General features: G+C 45.0%; 1 protein-coding gene across 1 annotated transcript in view; it reads left to right on the top strand.

Annotated features, from left to right (window-relative positions):
• PCSK2 (proprotein convertase subtilisin/kexin type 2) overlaps window positions 1-20,509 on the top strand; it is a 105,131-nt gene that overhangs the window by 31,692 nt on the left and 52,930 nt on the right. Inside the window, exon 3 of the mRNA XM_066638562.1 lies at window positions 20,048-20,161. Coding sequence (XP_066494659.1) covers window positions 20,048-20,161 — 114 coding nt within the window. The remainder of the gene's footprint in view (window positions 1-20,047; window positions 20,162-20,509) is intronic.

Below are 20,509 nucleotides of genomic sequence, written 5' to 3'. Positions count from 1 at the left end.
CTGGCAGCTTTGTACCCCTAGTTCCTTCTCCTTCAAGGGAAGTCTCTGCAGGAGAAGGAACGGGGGTGGGAAGCCACTGCAGTGGTTGCTCTGTCCTCTGGGGAGAACCCAGAAGTGACATCACGACAAAGTGTGATGTCATGATGCTTTACACCTCTACATGTTTGGTTTATGAAAAAGAGGTCTATCTACATGGGTTACTTGCGTGAGAGCTTGAGCACCACAGTAAGCAATGGTCGAACTACAGCATGCAAAGGCTTTTTACTCTTTGCCAGAGCCATGGTTCTGATCTGTATTTGTTAAAAGAACCTCAAAACTTTGACAAATTCAATTAATGAATGTGTTGGAGGAGACCAGAACTGCAACATGTAGGCAATAGAATGTGATCCAACAAGCAGAAGAAGCCACTGTGTGCTTACATTTCTTTTACATGTAGGTGGCAGGTCTCATTTCCTGGTCTACACATGATCACCTGAAAATCTGTGCCATGGCAAACACACATACAGTTGTATGGACTTAGGGCTGTCTTCCTAGAAGGTTGGGAACCTCCCTTTTCCAGAGTGCCCAGTTGCTGTGACAGACTTCTATAAGTGTTGTGTGTGTGTGTGTGTGTGTGTGTGTGTGTGTGTGTGTGTGTGTGTGGTGCCTCCATGCAGACATTCAAGTGAATGTGTATAGATCTCCCCATTGCACAGCTTCATGCATCTTTGGTGTGTCACGAGCATGTAGCTATGATGTGCCAAGAATTTCTTCTGGATTTAGTCTGACGATTTTGAATGCCAGTAAAAAAAACACAAAACTGTTTGATAGGTAGATGACGGTTAGAAGGATGAAGAACTAAGATGGAACAGTTGCATACCTAGTTGTTTTTTCTCCAAGTTAGGCTCAGTTCTATTACAGGAACCTATATACAGGAAGAGAAGTTTTGAGGCTAAGGGATCAGTACCTTCACCCACATGCCCAGTGATGCTTTAATTTTTATCCCAACCCAACACATTAGAGCAGTGGTTCTCAAACTGGTGGGTCGCGACCCACCAGTTAGTGTAAAGGTTTCCCTGTAAGGGGTGGGGGAAGGGGAGAGGTAGGGAAGCGACCCCCAGGATCGTGTCCATTTGGGGATACGAGGGGGGGGGTGCTTGTTACTTACTTACAGGGCTGCAGCAGGCTGCAAGAGGTGCAGGGAGCACCTCTTCCGTTTTGCAGGAGGCGCTTTGCACCCGCTTTCAGTGAAAGTTCCAAGCCTTCCTCGATCCTGGGGATTGCGTTGCTGCCCTAGCCCCTCCCCCACAAAGACTTACTGAGGGAGTAAAGCTCCCTCAAAGTTTGAGAACCGCTGCATTAGAGGTCATTGGGGAAATGTGAAGGACTCTACTGCCCATGGCTTGCACCTGCTTTTCTTGAACGCACATTTCATCTTGTTGAGAACTGGCAGAAATGTTCTTAACTGAAGTTCTTTGATGAGTGAAAGTTATTCATTCTCTTTGGATTGTTTCGCTGCTGTTTTGTTAACCTTAGTGTTGTGTTATGACAACTGTAATTTTTAAAAAAATATTGATTGTGAGCTACCGTCAGTCCAAAAGGAGACAGGCGGGATATTGTTTTGAACATAAATAATAAATAAAATAAAATTTCACTGCATGACCTGCAAGGGAAAAGGGTTGTAGCAAGAGCTCTGTGCTCTTTTAAATCCTGGCTCCCCCTAGTTTCATCTGCCCTGTGTCATCTGGGGTGGTGCCATTCCAGCTAGGCTCTGGAGGCAGCTGTGTGGAAGAGGTTGATCATCACCACATGGTCCTCCACTGCGGCCTCAGGGTAGTCTTCCCTCCTTGGGAGCAGCTGGGCTTCCTTTCTGGATCTTCCCCAGCCCAGTTGCTTTCAGCCTTGATGCAGCTAACGTCCTCCTTGGCCCTGGTAGGCTTTTTGAACTGAGCAAGGGGACCGTTATTCCCTCCCCTACCTGCTCTACCCCCCTCTGCTACCTTCTCCACCCCTTGGCCAGACTCTCCCACTAGCAGTGTCACTCCTCCCCCTTCTTTAGGAGGCTGGGGTTCCTACTTTTCCTTGTAGTGTGACATAGGAGCTCCTTCCCCTAGAAGGGTTGACACACCTGTCTGTGTGCTCCCTCCCAGCTCTTGGGGCTCTTGAAGCCCAAACAAAACCTGTGGCATAGCACCACCCCAGCCACCCATGCAGGTGCCCCAGCTGAGGGATGTGGCACAGAATTGCTGGCTGGTGGGGCCCCAGGCAAGTTGTGCAGGTGTGTTTGGTGTAGGTTGACCAGACTAATGGCACACTTGGCAACAATCCCAACCAGCCTAAGGCGTCTGGATAAATTGTTCTGGTTTTGAACTTTTAAGCGATGACATGATTGAATGTAGTTTTTTTCATCTCAGGCCAATAACTTAACTCCTTGGAATAAATCTCCTGGCATCAATTTTTTTTTTTTTAAATCTGATAGAACTAGAGCTTTTTTATTAGATGAATTCTCTTAAAGTGCTCTTTGCCTTTAAGTCATAAAATTCACTGAAGTGAAACAGGAATGAGGGCAAAGAAGGGTTTCCAGGCACATCTTGACAAGGTTCTCCAGATGTACAATGGAAGATTTTATTTTTATATATGGAACAAGCCAAAGGAGAGGCATGAGAAGGGGAAACTGAAAAGTCAATCAGAACAACTTGTACTGCCTTAAAAAGTGAAAAGCTATATCAGATATACCTCAAAAGAGCAATGCAGGAGGAGTAATCTCATAAATGTCTTCTCAAGAATAATTGGGTTCCGAGGGAGCTGTGATCAGTACTGGTGTTTGGGTCTACTTCAGCAGTTCCCAAACTGTGGGTCATGATCCAGTGTTTGGGTCACAGAACTGATAGGGCAGGGTAGGCTACGTGCATCAAGGGTTAAACAAGTTGCTAACTGCAAGGGGAGCATTGCTGTCCAATCACCATTATAGCCACACCCCTTGGCATTTATAAATCAGGCACCAGCCTCTAGAGCAGTGGTTCCCAACCTTTAGGAGCCCACTGAGGCAAAAATTGGAATCCTCATGGGACCACATGTGACTGTGGAGAGTCTGGTCTCCACCCTCTCTGGTGGTTCATCTCCCAAGCCGTCCCCCATTGAATATCAGAGGATGGAGAATGACCTGCCCACAGCCACAGCTGACACTTGAATGGTTGTGGCTGTGGGCAGTCAATTCTCCCCCCTCTTTGGTGGTCTGCGGGAGATTGCCTGCACAGCAAGACACTGGAAGTGATCAAATGTGATTTTTTTTACTGAGACCTAACGAATCACTTTTCAGGGTCTTGCATTGACAACAGCTTGGGAACCAATGCTCTAGGGCAGGGGTGCCCAAACCCCGGCCCTGGGGCCATTTGTGGCCCTCGAGGCCTCTCAATGTGGCCCTCAGGGAGCCCCCAGTCTCCAATGAGCCTCTGGCTCTCTGGAGCTTCGTTGGAGCCCACTTTGGCCCGACACAACTGCTCTCAGCTTGAGGGAGACTGTCTGACCTCTCGCGTGAGCTGTGGAATGAGGGCTCCCTTTACTGCTTGTTGTTTCATGTCTGTGATGCAGTAGCGGCAGCAAAGGAAAGGCCAGCCTTGCTTTGTGCAAGGCCTTTTATAGGCCTTGAGCTATTGCAAGACCTTCATTCATTCATACAAGTTCATCTTTAATATATTCATTTATGTAAACTTATGTAAATTTATTCAAATTTTAAATATAAATTAATTCTCCCCCCCCCCCCGGCACACAGTGTCAGGGAGATTATTTGGCCCTCCTGCCAAAAACTTTGGACACCCCTGCTCTAGGGCCTCTAAAAAGTTTGTGAACCACTGGTTCTTTCTTTGATATCTGCAGCCAGTTGCAGGCAGGGCAGAGGGGGGAAACAGAGAAAGGAGAAAATTTACTGCATAAATTCTCCAGTTGCACTGAGACATGTTCACACTTAAGAGTCCAAGAAAATGATACGGTTTCATGGACAAAATTCCAGTCACAGAGTGGCATGGGGAGACATATGCAGAAACATAAAATCCATGGACAATTTGTAGTCTCTTCATGAAATAGGAAGGAGAAGGACTGCAGATTGCGCTTGGTGTTTGCTTTGTGCAAACATTTATTTAGTTCGCTTTAGGAGTTTAATTACGGCAGTGATTTTCTCTGAGTCTCTTGTGCTTGAGTTTGTCTACAGCCAGGGGATTTTATTTTAATTCTGCCTTGTCTTCTTTTAACCTTTTTATTATTTGGGGACTATGAGAATGTGTTTATCTTAAGTTGCTTATGTAGGGCAGGGGATGAGATCCTTCATTTTTGCTGAAGCTGTTTATTTGAAATTCTTGCCAGTAAAGAATCACCAACATACACTATTTATTTCTTCTCCCCAGTACATTGGAGGCGCATGTATGAGGACTTACCTTGGCATTCACTGAAGATTGAAATCTTCTTTCTTTCCCCTCCCCGCCAAGATCTATCTATACTTTTTCCCCGAGCAGACTAGGAGCAGAATTCTGTTTGCTGGGGCACGCTTTTTTATTTTTTATTTTGCAGAAACGGATCCAGCAACATACTATTGTTGCCTCCCCCAAAACCCAGGGCACAGTGGGGTCATGCCCTGTGTACTGTGATCCAATAACATACCAAGTGGAGGGCAAAGTCTCCTCATTGTTACTTCTGGTCATGTGCCCCCAAGAAAGCTCCCCTGTCCTTATGGGACTCCTTGGTCCTGTGACAGAGATAGGATTCAGCCATATGCTTATGCAGACAATCCCACCCTCTTTTTCCTCATTCTGTCTCATTCTCTGCCTGGAAATTCCCCTGTTCGACCCACCACCTGCTCTCACCACTTTTATGGACCTGTCCCTCACCACGCCTTGGGGCAAAGGTCTGTGATGCTGCCCCCCCACACCACGCCACTCCCCTGCTTACCCAGCGCCACGGAGTCTCGCGTGACATTGGAGACGACTACAAAAGTGTTCTGAGCCTTCCCTGCATTCTTAAACAGTACTTCTGGGAAACAAGAAGTACTGCTTAAGATCACGTTGGAAGCCTCAGAAGGCTTCCTGGGCAGTCTGGAGCACTGCGCAGACACAGTACTTGGGGAATTTGCCCCCCCGCTCCCCCTCCAGGACCACCACTGTCACCACTACCTTATGTCATGCTGGCAGATGGTGACCTGGCCACTGCAATCATAACATCGTATGACTTCTGGTAAAATCCAGGTCTTTCCACCTGGATCCTGCTGGCTTCGCCAGTGGAACATGCATTCTGCCAGTGGAGACGTTAGTTTGGATTGGGCTGTAAGTAAATGTCCTAATTCAGAGTACTTGCATGCAAGAGAGGCAGATGGTCAGAATCCTGGTTAACTCTGACAATGTCAGAGCCAATGTATCCAAAGTCATAGTAGCAGTTTCAAAAAAAGGAGGGTAGTGAAAAGGTCTCACGAATCCACTCTATATATAGCAACTGCAAAAGTAGAAGTTCATTACACAATGTCATGATGGGGTTTTGTAGAATGAGAAGTAAGAAATATTTATTTTTACTCTGCGCCTTTTGTAATGTAAAGAATCTGCCATGATTTGACATTGCTTGTTACCAGTTCCAGAAGGCCTCCATGATGCTCTCTGCTTTCTTGTTACCGAAATTCAAACATCCAGCATCTCGTTCTCTCTCTGTCAGCATCAGGGTCTTTGCTGTTTTTAGCTGCAGTTACTTCAGTATTCAAATGTTGTGCAATCCAGATAAATTTTGCAGCTAACTAAATTAAGAAAAAAAAAAAATACAAGCCTGTAATTAGCAGCTCAGCACGAAGGGGACTTTCATGCCTGCACAGAACCAGATGCCTCCTCTTGATAAACACCTGTTTTTCATTATGGCAAAGGCAGTGCTATGGGGAAGCAGAGAGTGGGCCAATTCCCACCCAGAAACCTGCCTTCCCCACCTATCTGGTCAAGTGCCATTCCCAATTTGTCCTGAAGTGTTTCAAACATGGCTTGGTTTTTTTCCTACAGCAGCTGGGGCTGAAAGGCAGTGAGTTTATGGCCATCTCTTTTTTCCTGACTTTCCCTCCAGATCCAGCTCTTTCTTTCTCCCTGGGCTTACTCAGGGAATACAGGCGTGCCCCGGTATCTGCAGGGGTTTTGTTCTGGGAGCTCCCTTGGATACATGAAACCATGGGTATCGGGGATGCCCCTCCCTGGACCCTCCAGAGGTTCTTCTAAGCCCCACAGAAACTGTGTGCATCTGCAGGGTTCAGAGTGGCCATTGAGGTTTTCAGCAGAACTGGAAGTGTTATTTTTAAGCCTTTAAAAGACGTTATGAAGGCCAGGGAAATTCCCTTGCCACCCCTCCACTTGCCTCCGGAGAGTGGCTCCTCTTGCCTCCAGAAGGTGCACAGGGAGCAGGGGCCCCACATCTGCAAATAATAGGAACCATGGATGTGGGATTTGTGGATATGGTTCCCCCTGTACTTACTTTTGGGCTATGGGTGAACTAGAGCCATTGCTCCTTCATCTGACAGGATCCGTCTACTTCCTGCACCCTGTGCCTTTTGAAAAGGCAGAGGCAGGCATGGGAAAGAAGGAGGAAATAAGGCAGAACAGTAGAGGCTCGATTGGTATGCTAGTGGAACACCAATTCAAGTCCCTACTGCTCCCCCCTCCCTTATTTTTCTTCTGTCCTTAGGTGAAACTCTGCTGTTTCAAGAGTCAGGGAGGCAGAGTGCAGAAGGAGACTGCCAGCTGGCCAGCAGCAGCAGTGCAAACATGCTGAACCACCTGTCTTCTCCCCTTCTACAGCAGGGGCTACTGTGATGTCATTAGAGCCTTTAAGGACATCCATTCTTAGTTGGCTGCAGTGGGGGAGAAGGTTGGCTGCAGGATGCTCCTTTCTCAGCATTATGGGGAGCTGACAAAGGAACATTCAGACCTCATGGGAGTGGTGGTGGTAAACATGCTACCAAATCATGAGACAGCAGCTTCTATTGCCGGTTTTTCTGGCACCCTCCCCACCTGCTATAGTGAGAATTATTATTACTATTATTGTTACTATTTGTATTCCACCTTTCCTTTAAGGAGCTCTGGTTGGTGTATGTTGTCCCTTGTTTTGTCCTCATCATAACCCTGTGAAGTAGGTGAGGTTGACAGTGGCCCAGGGTCACCCAGGAAGCTTCGTGACTGAGCAGGGATTTGAACCTGGATCTTCCAGGTCTTAGTCCGTCTTGTGAACCTGTACACCATCCTGGCTCTCAGAAGTGTTATACACTTTGAAGACAAAGGGCCTTACTTCTGAATAGACACACACAAGCTTGTGCTGCTGACACTGAGCTAAATTACTCAGGAAAATTGGAAAGAGGATCTCCTGCAACTACTGGCTGGTCTCCTGATTCAGTGGCAGATATACAAGGCAAAATCCCTGGGTGTAACCTGGCAAACTAGCATTCTACCTATTCAACTAAAATATTCCTGTTGCTTAATCTTTCTTTAAGGTTGCTATACCCTTTCGTGACAAAAGTTGCTTGATGGATAGCTGAGGTGTCAACATTTGTGGCTTTCCCTATCACTGCAGTTCTAAGAGAACAGTTGATGCTTCGGCTGAATTTCCCCCCATTATGTATCTTCCCAAAAAGGCAAGCACTTCTAGAAAAAGGGGTAGCAAACCTAGGTTTCCTTAGTGGTAATTACCATGACCCATTCACCCTTCCCTTTGCCCTGGCTTCCAAAAAGAGGTGCAGTGATCCCCTAGATAAATGTATACATCATGGAAGAGCACTATTTAATTAAAAAATTTCTACCTTGCCATTCCTTTGCCTAATCAAATGCACAAAGTGACTCTCGAAATGTTCATAAAACAATTGAAACGTACAATATATAAACATAGTTGGGGCCTGCAGATTCAATTGAGCAAATAACATAACAATCCATCCTTTCTCCAGCCAACGGAGGGGTCGCTAGCATTTAATCACTGTTGTGATTTTTGCATCAACCTCAGCCCGACTGGTTGTTTGAGGGGCAGGCAGGCTTTGTACCCACACCAAAAAGAGCACTTTTGCCAGGATAAACCCACGTTTCTTGTATAGATCTCTTGTTTAGATCTCTACACAAGGGTTTTGCCTGAGGAGGGAGGGACTCCGTGTAGCAGAGAAGAGGTAGATGGCAGCAGAATTAATACCTACCTCCTAATCGCTTCTGTATTTCAAACCCCTTTCCTCCTGGAGCTACCTTTCACTTTTAACAGTGTCCATTGCAATTTTGTTACATATATTTGAGTGTGACAACTAGCCAGGTCCTCATTCACTCTGAGTTCTCATTCCCTCCTATTGCCTGTGAAAAATTCTCCATTTCAGTTCTGATGTGCTACCTTAATTCTATCTACTTACCCCTAAGCCTCTGCAGCCTCTCCCCTCCCTGTACCCTTAGGGTTCAGTACTATCCAACTGTTCGGTGCCAGTGCAAGCGAATTAAAGCCCCAGCACTTCTGTTTGAAATCAAGTACTCACCTTACCTCTTTTGCCAGCAAACCTTTTGCAGCTATGTACGTTCTGGTTACAAAACCATGAAGCTGTTTCTGTGAAACAGCTCAATTTTCTCTTGCCCAGCATCCCTGAAACTATACCTGAAAACTACTAGCTAGGGAAGTGGATCTTCCTTTTCTTTAAAAATCAGCCAACAATACTCTCTCATTCTCTCACCTCACTTCCCCCTTGCCTCCATCATTTTGCCTTCTCTGTGACAAAGAAATGGGGGGAACTAGGCATAAGTTTAAAAAAAAATCTAATTTGCATGTAGTATGGCGGCTTCGGGAAAGAAAGTCTGGAAGAGAGAAAAAAAGTTTTTACATTCAAAGGAATATGTTTAGATTCTTTGCTTCAGTGACCTTCAGTGAGTAACCTCAGTGAGAGGTTATTACCCCAAATTATACTTTTTAGCATCAACATAAGGTGATAGCAGGACTGAACATTTTTATACAACTCTGACAAGAGCAGAGTATTTGATGTCTACCTGCAGAACTTCCACTCTTGATAATGTAGACATGTATAATAAACAAAACTTTAAACAAATGCTACTATGTAGAATTTGAACAGAGAGGAATTTCCCCTAGGATAGAGCTCTGAAAAATCTGTCTTGTTTAAACAAGATAGTTGATAAGTAAGATGAGACTGAGTCTCTCAGTAGTATAAATGTAACTGAGATGGTTGGCTGCTGGTTGGAAAGTTTTTTAATATGTGGTATAACTGATCGTAACTAGGCTTCATGATTCATGTTTCTCTCTCTTTTTTGTGGTTCGATAATATTGAGGCTGTTTTGTCTATATTGATAATATTGATGCTCTTTGATCCCCTGGGGGCTGGGGATAAGAATAGGCCCTCAGTTTGGCTGTACTTGTCGTAAGAGGCGACTAAACAGCCACCGGGTAGATGGAGCTCGTCAGCCTGGGAAGGCAGCTTATCTGAGAGAAGGAAAACTCTGATCTCAAACCTCCACTGCCTTGTGGCTACATCAAGTTAAGGAAAAGGCTTCAGGAGTCAACCTCGAGGCAAAATCTGGAGCGGGAGTCCCTGAGGCAGTTCATGGCTGAACACAGTCATGTTCTGGCAACTCCTGCGACGCCGCTGGAACCAACCGTATTGGCTTCTGCCTTTCAATTGGACCATTTCAGCGACGTGTAGAGGGGGGATTTGCTGCATGGGTAACAGCCTATCCTCCATACCTACTTTACCCAGGCTTCGCGTACTGGAGAGGACACTGTTCCAGAGCCACCATTCAGAGCGTGATACCATAGTCTTCCGAGACTAAAGGATGCCAACAATAATGTTTTGTCTAAGGTTTACTTCCTGATTTACATTGTCTGTCCTCCTGTAGATGTTATGCTTTAATACATTGTATTGCCCTTTATTTATACTATGTTTTACAACAGTAGTTCTCAAACTTCTTAGGGACCCACTTTTTAAAATGACAATCTGTCATTTTTCACTTTTTTCATTTTTCATTTTCATTTTCATTTTTCACTTCCCACAGGAAGTGATGTCATCAACCTGGAAGTGATATCATGGCCAGAATCGACACCATCAATTTAGGCTTCAAACTTAAGTCGTGATCAGCCAAAGGTCCCGTTACACAGAATGGAATTTGAACTTTCCAGCTTGGAAGTCAAAGCAGAATGCAGACTTGGAAACTTCTCCAACCACACAGTCCTCCCGCCTGCATCTTCTCACCTATTCAGGGCAAAGCACCATGCCTCTCTCCCACTGGAAGCCCACCCTGTCCAGCAGCTCTGCTGGACAAAATAACATGTACAAAAACGTAACATCACAATTAAAAACACAAACATTTTCAGCTCTGTGGTGGCTGAGCTAGGTGCCATATGATCCACATGATATTGGACCCTAGTAGGTCCTGTTTTAAAGCATTCATATAAGGAATTGTGAGATCTTGAGAAGTGACTTCGTATGTCGAAAGCTGGGGAAATATAGAATCCAGGGTAATTTGCAGATGGCTTCATTTCAACAGCATAACTTACTGCACCGTAGGTATCTTCTGCCAGGGGAATAAGTACAGGCTTTTAAGCCCAAGCCCATCTGGATGAATCGGAAATGAGCTCCACCACAACAATTTATTTCTGTTGTGATGTTATAGCTTAGTGACATAGAAGCATTTCTTGCTTTTGATAAGAAACCATTAAGGTATGCACACTTAAAAACACCCTTTAGGTAGCAGTCAATTACAGGAGAACTAGAGAAAACCTCTATTGTGCATAGATTCCTAATAAAAGCATGATGCTGCTGGGTCCACAGATAAGTCCGCCTGATGTTCAGTGGGCAACATGTTATTATACAGAATATGTTTCAAGAGGAATAGTGGGCTATTAAAGGACAGTGAAGTAGGAAGCATTATGTGCAGAGTGAAATGGAAAAAATGAGACTGGCAAGAGTGATCTCAAGTTTACGGCAAAGGAGTGGAATTTAATGGGTTTTTTTTTTTTAACATTGCATTGTTGCAATCTCTGTTTTAAGATTAATGTCTTCATCAGTTTCCCTACCCTGTGTGATGTCATGGTACTTTTAGAGAAATGTGAAGGCCTGAGAGAAATAGAAACTCTGCTTGGATTGCTGCCTGATTGGCCTGTTAACTTGATTGATTGATTGATTGATTGATTTCTATTCGGCCTTTCTCCGGGAAGGGACAAAAGGCAGCTTTCAACATATCTACAAAAACATATCATCACAATTAAAAACACAAATTAAAATGAATCAAAACATTAAAATCATCACAATTCAGAGCATCTTAACTTGTGGCCTCCTTGCTTGACAGGTGTCTGTGTGTGTGGCATGGACTTCAAACCAAGAAGGAGGTGGTGTTCTGTCAGGCAGGGAAATCAGCAAGTTCTGTTCCGAGGAGACTGAGGGCCCCATCCTATTGTCAACCTGCCCTGCAGGAACTCACATTCCAGCAGTGCAGGGCACTTTGTGCAGAACTCACATTCTAGCAGCGACCCAAACCCTGGGTTGCTGTAGTCCATTTCTGGGAAGCTGCTGCAAATGGACAGCATTGTGGCTTGCACAGCAGGGGCTCTAGAGGCTTCCACTGGCACCAGTATGTTAGTGGCAGAGGCATGTTTATGAGTGGGAAGGGGGATGGTGCGGGGAGGTCAGGGAGGGGCGAGAAAGGGAAGCAGTGACTTGCACCAAAATCTGATCCTCTCTTTTCGGACACCCACTTTTCTCTCCTTGGATTGAAGTCAGCAAAATGATTGGCATATGTCCAAGGAGTTCCATAGGCATTCGAGCAGACTACAGTGGGGTGTAATGGAAACATGCAAGATCTCTCAAGGAGATAGAGTGTTATGTGGTTTTATGTGGTGTTAATAGTGGCCCATTGCTCTGACAGTTCTGGCAAGTATGGGGTTAAAACCTAGGCATTTAGCAGCTAGTGTGCTACACAGCTGTAGCCACTACAAGCAACAAGGTCTTCAAGGATAAAAGTAGCACCTGGAGCAGTGAGAGTTGGTGGGTGTAGAAGGAAGGAGGTTGGAGGCCTGACTAGCTGACTAGTGAACTGGTTAATGGATTGCGGGACTAAGCAGACTGACCGACTGACAGAGTAAAGGAGCTGCTGACTGACCAATGAACTAACTAACTGAGTGGTGGATGGATAGAGGGATGGATGGTGAAAAGACTACTGAGGCCTGCTGGAACTTCTGGAACAGAGACTGCTGGAGACTAGTGTGTGGCTGCCACTCACAAGACCTGCTGAGGACCAAGATGTTGCTGTAGTGGCTGAAGAAGCTGTTGGCAGAAGAGGGGAAGAAGGAGGACCTCTGCAGGTTGAACAGACAAGCCACCTTGGTGGTGGGGCAATACCAGCAGTGCTTTCTGCAGAATTAGGGCTATATTGAGTGAAGAGGGAACTAATTAGCTTAAAGTGGGTGTGAATTTTCTAGGCCATGTTTGGAAAAGGTATTTGGCATTTAAAAAAAATATATTTTTACTTACCTCCTGCAGGCTGTGAGATTGCCCTTTCACCATACATGCAACACAACCTTGGTTGGTGTAGCTGTGTGCTATAATGTGGAGGGGGATAGGATTGGGCTGTGAGAGAGGATTGCGTCTAAGTATCCCTACAACAAGTGGCTCGGCTGCTTGGCATAAATAGGTTTTGCATTTGTAAAGGTTAAAAAGAGAATGGTCTTCTACAGACCTTCAGTACTACCGCTACTGCCACCAGCAGTGGAAGCAGTTCTGGACAGCTGTAACTTCCAGAAGGCAGCCATCTAGAATAAGCTGCTTGACCTCAGTTCTAAATTTCCTGAAATACAGGAGGGAAAATACAGTGTCACTCTATTTATCCACCCGGAAATTTCCAGCATAACCAATTTTGACTTTCAGATGAATTATCAGATAAATATATTGATTGCTTAGTTGAAGGGGCTGAACACTCCTCTCAAGCTCCTTGTTCACATTGATTCCTTGTATTAGTGCTCCAAATGGTGAGAGGCCTGCTAAATGGAGAAAAATATTGATTCCTTTTCCCAAGTTCTGCTTCTTTCTTTCTTTCTTCCTTTTTTTTTTTTTTTGGCAATGCAATTCTAATTTACCAACTAAGAGTCAAGCTTCAGAGAAGTCACAAAGGAAAGTTAGCAGGTGACAGTTTAAGTACAAACTACTTATGTTTTCAACTCTTCATTTTTCAATAACTGGTGGTAAAGGCAGGAGGAAAAAATCTTTTGAGAGCAGAGAGAAAGGAAACACATTTTGTTGGATAGTGTTGATTTCTGAGTGCTGAGAAATTTTAAAATGTTGGTTCAAATCCAATGACTTGGTAAAAAATGAGGCCTGAAGATTACAGCACTGAGCTGTGGATCCAAGGAACAAACAGCCAAACCCCAAACTTATCCTTTACTCAAACATTCACCATTCCTTCTTTTGCTTCAAGAAGTACCCAATACCTCATTATGCTGGAGGTCGAATGTGGTATATGGGTCAAAGAAGTTTGGGGCCCTTATAATTTTTTTTTTTTTTAAAGCAGGGCTGTGTGAACTCGGGCCTGAGGGCTCAATCCAGCATTTGGGTGGATTCATCCATCCAGTGAGACCTTTAGTTCTGCCCCAAGCTGCGCTAAATACCCCTCAATTGGGGGACAGGGATGCTCTGGGCAGTTGTGACTGCCCGGATGTCCTGTCATGCAGCCCTCTGGGACGCCGGGCAGATGATGTGACTGCCCAGAGAGCCCCTGTCCTCCGAACGAGGAGGAATTTGCGTGGTGCCCAGGTGGACCTCATTCTGGACGCACAGCAGTCACTAGTTTGAGCGCCGGTGTTCTAGAGGCGGAGAGTATCTTGTGTTGAATGATGTTACTACAAAAGCTATGCTGCCTTCCTCCAGTGGGGAACTCACTACTATTTGTCTCACATTTATTTTATCTTAGGAATGTACCCCTTTCCTTTCTCACAAGATTCTGAGCAAAGTACAATAATCACACCATTGCAAACCAAGGACTAAAAGAGGCGAACTGGTGGCAGTATAACAATTTTTGAAATACTCAATCTAAAGGGAAAAAGAGGAAGGCCTTCAGTCAACGCTGGAATGCTGGCAGAGAGAGTGTTCACCATGCTGCACACTTGCGTTCCCTCCACTGTTCTCTGTCTACCCCTAAGCAAATGTTCTCCCCACCTAGCCAGTTCTCCATCTTCAACAAAATGGCAATTCTTAAGATTGCAGTTTCGGTTATTGCTGTGATGATGATTCTAAAAAGGCTCACTTATTAAAACCATCTTTGCTGCTGACAACAATGGCGACAACAAGGTGGCAACAAGAGAGGCGAGGGAAAACGGTGCTGCTTTTTTTCTTCTTCTTGCCCCAGCACCAGTGGAGAAGAGGTGGGCTGCCACTATGCTCATCCTCATCCTCTTCACTCTCCATGTGGGGAAAGAAGATCAGGGAGCCTCTTGATGAGGCTCAGTGGGTGATAGGCTGGATGTGGGATTTAGGCCATCCCTTGTCAATGTGCCGCTCCTCCCAGTTCGCTGCTTGAAGCAGTCACTTTACTCACCTTTATCACTAGGCCAGCCCTGAATGAGGGGGCCAGGCTTATCTTTCTTGAGAGCTTTTTGCAAATCCTGGATGCCATAACCGAGAAGACATTTCAGAGTACTCACACAATATCTCAATTAGTGCTGGGACTCAATTAGTGCAGGTAGACCACAGCTGCGATACAAGGACATCTGCAAGAGGGATCTGAAGGCCTTAGGAGTGGACCTCAACAAGTAGGAAACCCTGGCCTCTGAGCGGCCCGCTTGGAGGCAGGCTGTGCAGCATGGCCTTTCCCAGTTTGAAGAGACACTTGGCCAACAGTCTGAGGCAAAGAGGCAAAGAAGGAAGGCCCATAGCCAGGGAGACAGACCAGGGACAGACTGCACTTGCTCCCAGTGTGGAAGGGATTGTCACTCCCGAATCGGCCTTTTCAGCCACACTAGACGCTGTTCCAGAACCACCTTTCAGAGTGCGATACCATAGTTTTTCAAGACTGAGGGTTGCCAACTACCCGCTGGGACCCAAAGAAGAGAGTCTAGAAAGGGGAAGGAAGGTCTTGGGCATGTTCCTATTGATGAATGTGGTACTTGAGATTTTATGGTTTCCAATTATTTAGGGCAGTGATTGCCAAACTCCTACAGGGGAATTGGGAACCTGGCAAGTTCATGCACGGGCAGGCGGGGCCAGCAACTGCACTGCAGCAATTGCACACTGCCAGGAGTTAGTTTTAAACTTACCTGGGGAGTTGTGCTGGCCTCCAACAGGGTGAGGGGGGCTTGCAGTCCCCACTGCGGGCCTCCCTGCTGCAGCAAATAGCTCTGATTAGGGAACCATCGCGATGCCCCCAGGTAGGTTTAAAAGCCCCTTGCTCCCAGTGGGGCATGATGGCTGTGGTGCTGTTGGGGCACTCATTTCTGGGCCACTCCATTTAAGGGGCAATGGCCCTCTTCCAGTTCCCCTGGTAGGTCATGACCCACCAGTTTGGGAAGCACTGATTTAGGGCATTAAACTGGCTTTAGGTCAAAGCCGGTGCCCTAAACTTGTTGCAAGGTTGAAAGAAAGCAACTCAAGGAAAACTCCGTACCCAAGGGTGAAAGTTTGCAGGCTGTATTTTAATTGCATGCAGTGGCAGCCCACGGGACTAGTGTCCAAAGCATGGGAGCAAATCTCAGTGGTCTCCTGACCAATTTATACAATTTCTGGTTCTTGGTCCCAAATCTAGACATCCCATTGGCTGACATTTTACATCAGAGATGGGGCAAACACCTAACAGGTTACAGATAAGGTGCAATTTGCATTAAAGATGGGAAATAGGTGGGCAAGAGGTGGGCAAACAATTGATTGGTTACAGGTGGAGTTTCACCTTAAAACCTATTAAATTACAAAGTTTCTAAAAACCAGCAGAGAGCAGTATAACACAAAATACTTAAAAGACAGGTGTGAAGACCGACATGACTTCATAAGTGATAACAAATTTTCTTGGCAGAACCTTTACATGTGGGTTACAGTCTGGGGTCAAAAGTCACCGTGCCTTAAACTGAGCTCAGAAATCCACTGGTAACCAATGAAAGAGTGGAGGATTGGTGTAATGTGGTCTGAATAGATGGTTTCTGTCAGAACTCTTGCAACTATATTCTGCACCTATTGTAGTTTCCAGGCTGTCTTCAAGAGCAGCCCCATGTAAATATAACAATAATATAACTTGGCAGGAGGGGGTGGGCATGATGACAGCATGTGTTTCTCTAATCATGTTCTTCCAATGTGCTTTCCTCTATGAACTGTATTGATTTTTCCTGACTGATTCAAAAACCATCACAACAAATTGCACCAATGCACAGCAGGAAATTAGAACTGAAGCTTTTACTAGGCTTTTTAATAAAAGTAAAATTTTTACTAGAAGTAAAAATTGACCATGGAAGAGGGTATGTTATACAGAACTTATCGCCCTTTCTGATGTCCATGGATGACAATGGTGGATGATGTCATTTGGGTTGAGGTCAGAGAATTTTTGAGCCGGAGATGGGAAGTCCTCTTTGAGAGAGCATTAAGAGCATTGTTTGCCAGAATATGGGGGAAATGGAAGAGGCAAAAGTGAAGATCTGAGTTCTCAGTGGGAAGGGGGGCAAGAATTGAGCTCTATTGAAGGTGGGGTTGCTGCCCATAGCATGAGGCAATGTTACCAAGAAAGCCCATTGAGCTTGAGGATCTTAAGTAGTTGCTTCTTAACATTGATGGTTATCCAATGATAACATTGATGGTTATCCATTGATAGATAGATTTTGTTTTCAAATGCCATTTCTGATGGCCAAACATCCAGGTTGCGGAGCTGTGTGCTGTAGAAGTTTGACAGGCTGCAAAGCTATACAGTTGTGCACTGCTAACGACAGTTATGTGGACTAGCATCCCTGTCATTAAAGTGGGGCTTGTGAAGCCTCCAAAGACAAGGGGAAGCTCTGCTCCCCTCACCTCCGGAGGCTTTTCTGAGCCTGCCAGAGGCAGAGCGCATCTGCATGCTGTCTCTGTGAGGCTCAGAATGCCAGAATTGCTCAAGATACACAACTTCCTGTTTCCTTTGGAAAATTGGAAATTATGTATCATGCACGATTGGGGCATTCTGAGCCTCTGGGAAGCTCAGAAAAGCCTCCAGAGGTGAGGGGAGTGGAGCTCCTCTCACCTTCAGAGTCTTAGAGGGTGCAACCAGGTGCAAACACATGCCCAGCAGTGACCATCTCATATGCGGCCCATTGCTTGCTGGAAGGTCATTGAGGGGCACATGCCTGTATATATGAGGGCAATATGAAGGAAGAGTGGGATAAACATATAACAAATTATACATTTGCTGAAGCTCTCTGCTGAATGTATGCTCAAAGGCAAACCTGATCCACAGGCATGAGTGATGACCTCATCTACCCTTCCTAAGTCTAAAACTAGATCCAGTGAGTGCAGGCTGCAAGAGGAGATTCCAGCTGGACATCAGGAAGAAATTCTTGATGGTAAAGGTGATTCAGCAGTGGAACAGATTGCCAAGGGAGGTGGTCTATTCTCCTTTGATGGAGAACTTCAAGTGGTGGCTTGACAGGCAGCTACTGGAGATGGTTGGCAACCTTCAGTCTCGAAAGACTATGGTATAAGCCTACAGCACCCGGTATTCCTAGGCGGTCTCCCATCCAAGTACTAACCAGGCCTAACCCTGCTTAGCTTCCGAGATCAGACATGATCGGGCATGTGCAGAGATGCTCTAGGAGGATTTCCTGCAGGGGGATGGACTAGATGATCTTATGGGTCCCTTCCGACTCTTTGATTCTAAGTCAATGTGGCTCAATTTTAAGCTATCCATGGTTGTTTGGGGGCCCAACAGCATCCAGTGTTCTTTCTTTCTAGCCCAGAAATTGACTCTCATGTAAACTTTTTTTCTGAACCTTTCTTAGTACTCTACCTCAATCATATCTGGTTAATTGTGTGCTCTGAAAAATGTGTGCCCTTTCACCAACTTAAGGTTTCTAGTTTCAATTCCATTGGGCATCCTTTTATAAAAGAACATAAACAGGAGCTTGTGATTCACCTTCTCTTAATGATTCTGTGTTCCATTTAGTTCGCTCATTACACCTTTCGTTCCACCCCTGGCTAGGTTTAATAGTGCTAATACCACCATCCTGAGTGCGCTTACTAGGAAATCCCAGCCATATCAAGCTTGACCTTGACTACTGTTAACTGTTCTATGGAATTGTTTCCCAGAATTCTTTCCATTCTCTCCTTGTGCTTGCATATGAGTCGGGCTGAATTGATGACAAGCACAGAGAAAGGGCAAAGGTAGGGGAGAGGGGGAAGCCTGTTATTTAACTGGTTGTTTGTTTGTTTGAATGCACATGTACATGACTGTGTGTTGTATAGCTTGACTGGAAATCATATTCTCTTGTTACAACTATTCTATTTATATTTGTTATTCTGGCCTTTCAAAACTCTTCACTCCCCCTTAGTAGAGCTGGTAGTACTATAACCCTTATAATCCTGTCCTAGGTGTTACTGCTACTTCTTCCTCCCAAAGCCTCTTAGGCATCAGTGTTCCTTCACGGTTTATGAACTTTTCTCTCCAGCATCTGTCTCAGCCCAAAGATGTAGGCAATATCAGAGCAGGGAAATAGGCTTTCCCTGGGGGAAGGGGATAAATGCATCCTGCAGCTGCCATGGGGCCACAGGCTGCATTGGTAGCCACTTTGGTGCCACTGCACCTGACGGTGGCACTGCCTTTAGGATTGGACTGTCCAGCTGATTTAATAGTCATCAGCAACTGTTACCCTGCACATGCCCAATCTCGTCTGATCTTGGAAGCTAAGCAGGGTCAGGCCTGGTTAGTACTTGGATGGGAGACCATGGAATGGATGGGAGACCATGGAATACTGGGTGCTGTAGGCTTATACCATAGTCTTTCGAGACTGAAGGTTGCCAACCATTAACACTTTGATTAGAATTCTGGGTACTACAACTGGGATCTAAAGAACCACATAGCTTGTAATTCCAGATACCCAAGCCCAGTTTGGCTTGTGTTTTGCAAGCAGCAGCAATTGACACCACATGTCAAAATTCTGTTGAAACGGATGGAACCTTCTAAAAGAGTTTGCAACTTGGGCTGCAAGTTGCGTTCTAAAAAAGGGGGGGAAACCAAAGTTCTCTGATTTTGGGGTACACCTAAAGTAGCACATTGAATCTGGGATGATAGTTCTGAGAGGGATCTCTCACTTCATTACAATTTCTAGGAATTGGTGGGGGTGACGCTGCTATGTTGTTACAGTGGCAGCTTGTTTTATAACATGGCCATCGACCACATGTGGGGGAGGGGACAGAGAAAGAGAGAGAGGTCTATGAGAGTTAAGTTGGTAGAAAAGCAATATGTTGATAGTGACTGCTTCCTTCAGTTTTTTTCTCTTTCATTACTAATGTTTTTACATATTTCCCAATTTTGTTTTGAATAGTTTAACTGATGTTTTCCTCTAAGATCTGTTGTCCAGATTTGTTTTCCAATATTGTCATTGTTTCCAATTTGTTGTCACACTGAATAGTTTATTGTGAGAAAGTATGCGCTTTCAGTAATGCACATTGTGTCAGGTCCACATTAACAATTAAAGGATTACGACTGAGATAAACTATTTGGACAGACCTTAATATCAGATCACTTGCTGGGTGCCTTGGGCAGCAGTTTACAAGGGCTGTGAAGGCCCTATACTACACAGGTATATCGTTACCAGTGGGAACAGGAGGAAGCGGATGACAGCTCCACTGGGCACTGAGAATAGATGGATAAGGATTTGAATGGACTTGGGCATCAGTACTCACTGAGAAATGCAAAGGAGAGGTGAGTTCCATGAAATTGTTCTGGGTTGACACAGTGTCTAGAATAGGTCAAAGTTAAATAAGACACCCAAGAATGTTGTACTCATTCATTTAGTCTGTGTTTTTTTTAAAGTACAGAAACAGTTTGACTGTAGAAATACCAGTGGTGTGTTAAATGTATCTTAAACATTACCTTTGCAGGTGAAGAAGGCTGTGCAGCAAGAAGGCTTTGGAAGGAGAAAGCGAGGATACAGAGATATCAATGAAATTGACATCAACATGAATGACCCTTTATTTACAAAGCAGTGGTACTTGGTAAGGAACAATGAGTATTTTTTAGTCCTTTCCTTCACATCAGTGTGTCTAATAAAGAAGTCCTCAGGCATATCTTAGAATGGAAAAAAAAGTATAGGGACCATCCTCTATTATTTTCAAAATTGAAGGGTTTTTTGGGGGGACAGGATGACACAATTCATGTATTCCTGCAATGGTTTTGGAGTAGCTTTTTCTGATACTACTTTTTGGAAAGGATTGAATGCGGAAACCATATGGATGGAGCCAATGACTTTTTTTCTCACCTTAACAATATGGTTATTTCTAGCCAGGTGACTTTCAGAAGAGAAGAAACCACCCAAATGGTTCCTGCATCAGATGTTACCCGAA

This window comes from Tiliqua scincoides, chromosome 1 (genome assembly GCF_035046505.1).
Source record: "Tiliqua scincoides isolate rTilSci1 chromosome 1, rTilSci1.hap2, whole genome shotgun sequence".
In the NCBI taxonomy this organism is placed as follows: Eukaryota; Metazoa; Chordata; class Lepidosauria; order Squamata; family Scincidae; genus Tiliqua; species Tiliqua scincoides.
Note: the sequence above shows the minus strand (reverse complement) of the source record. Positions and strands in the feature narration are given on the sequence as shown.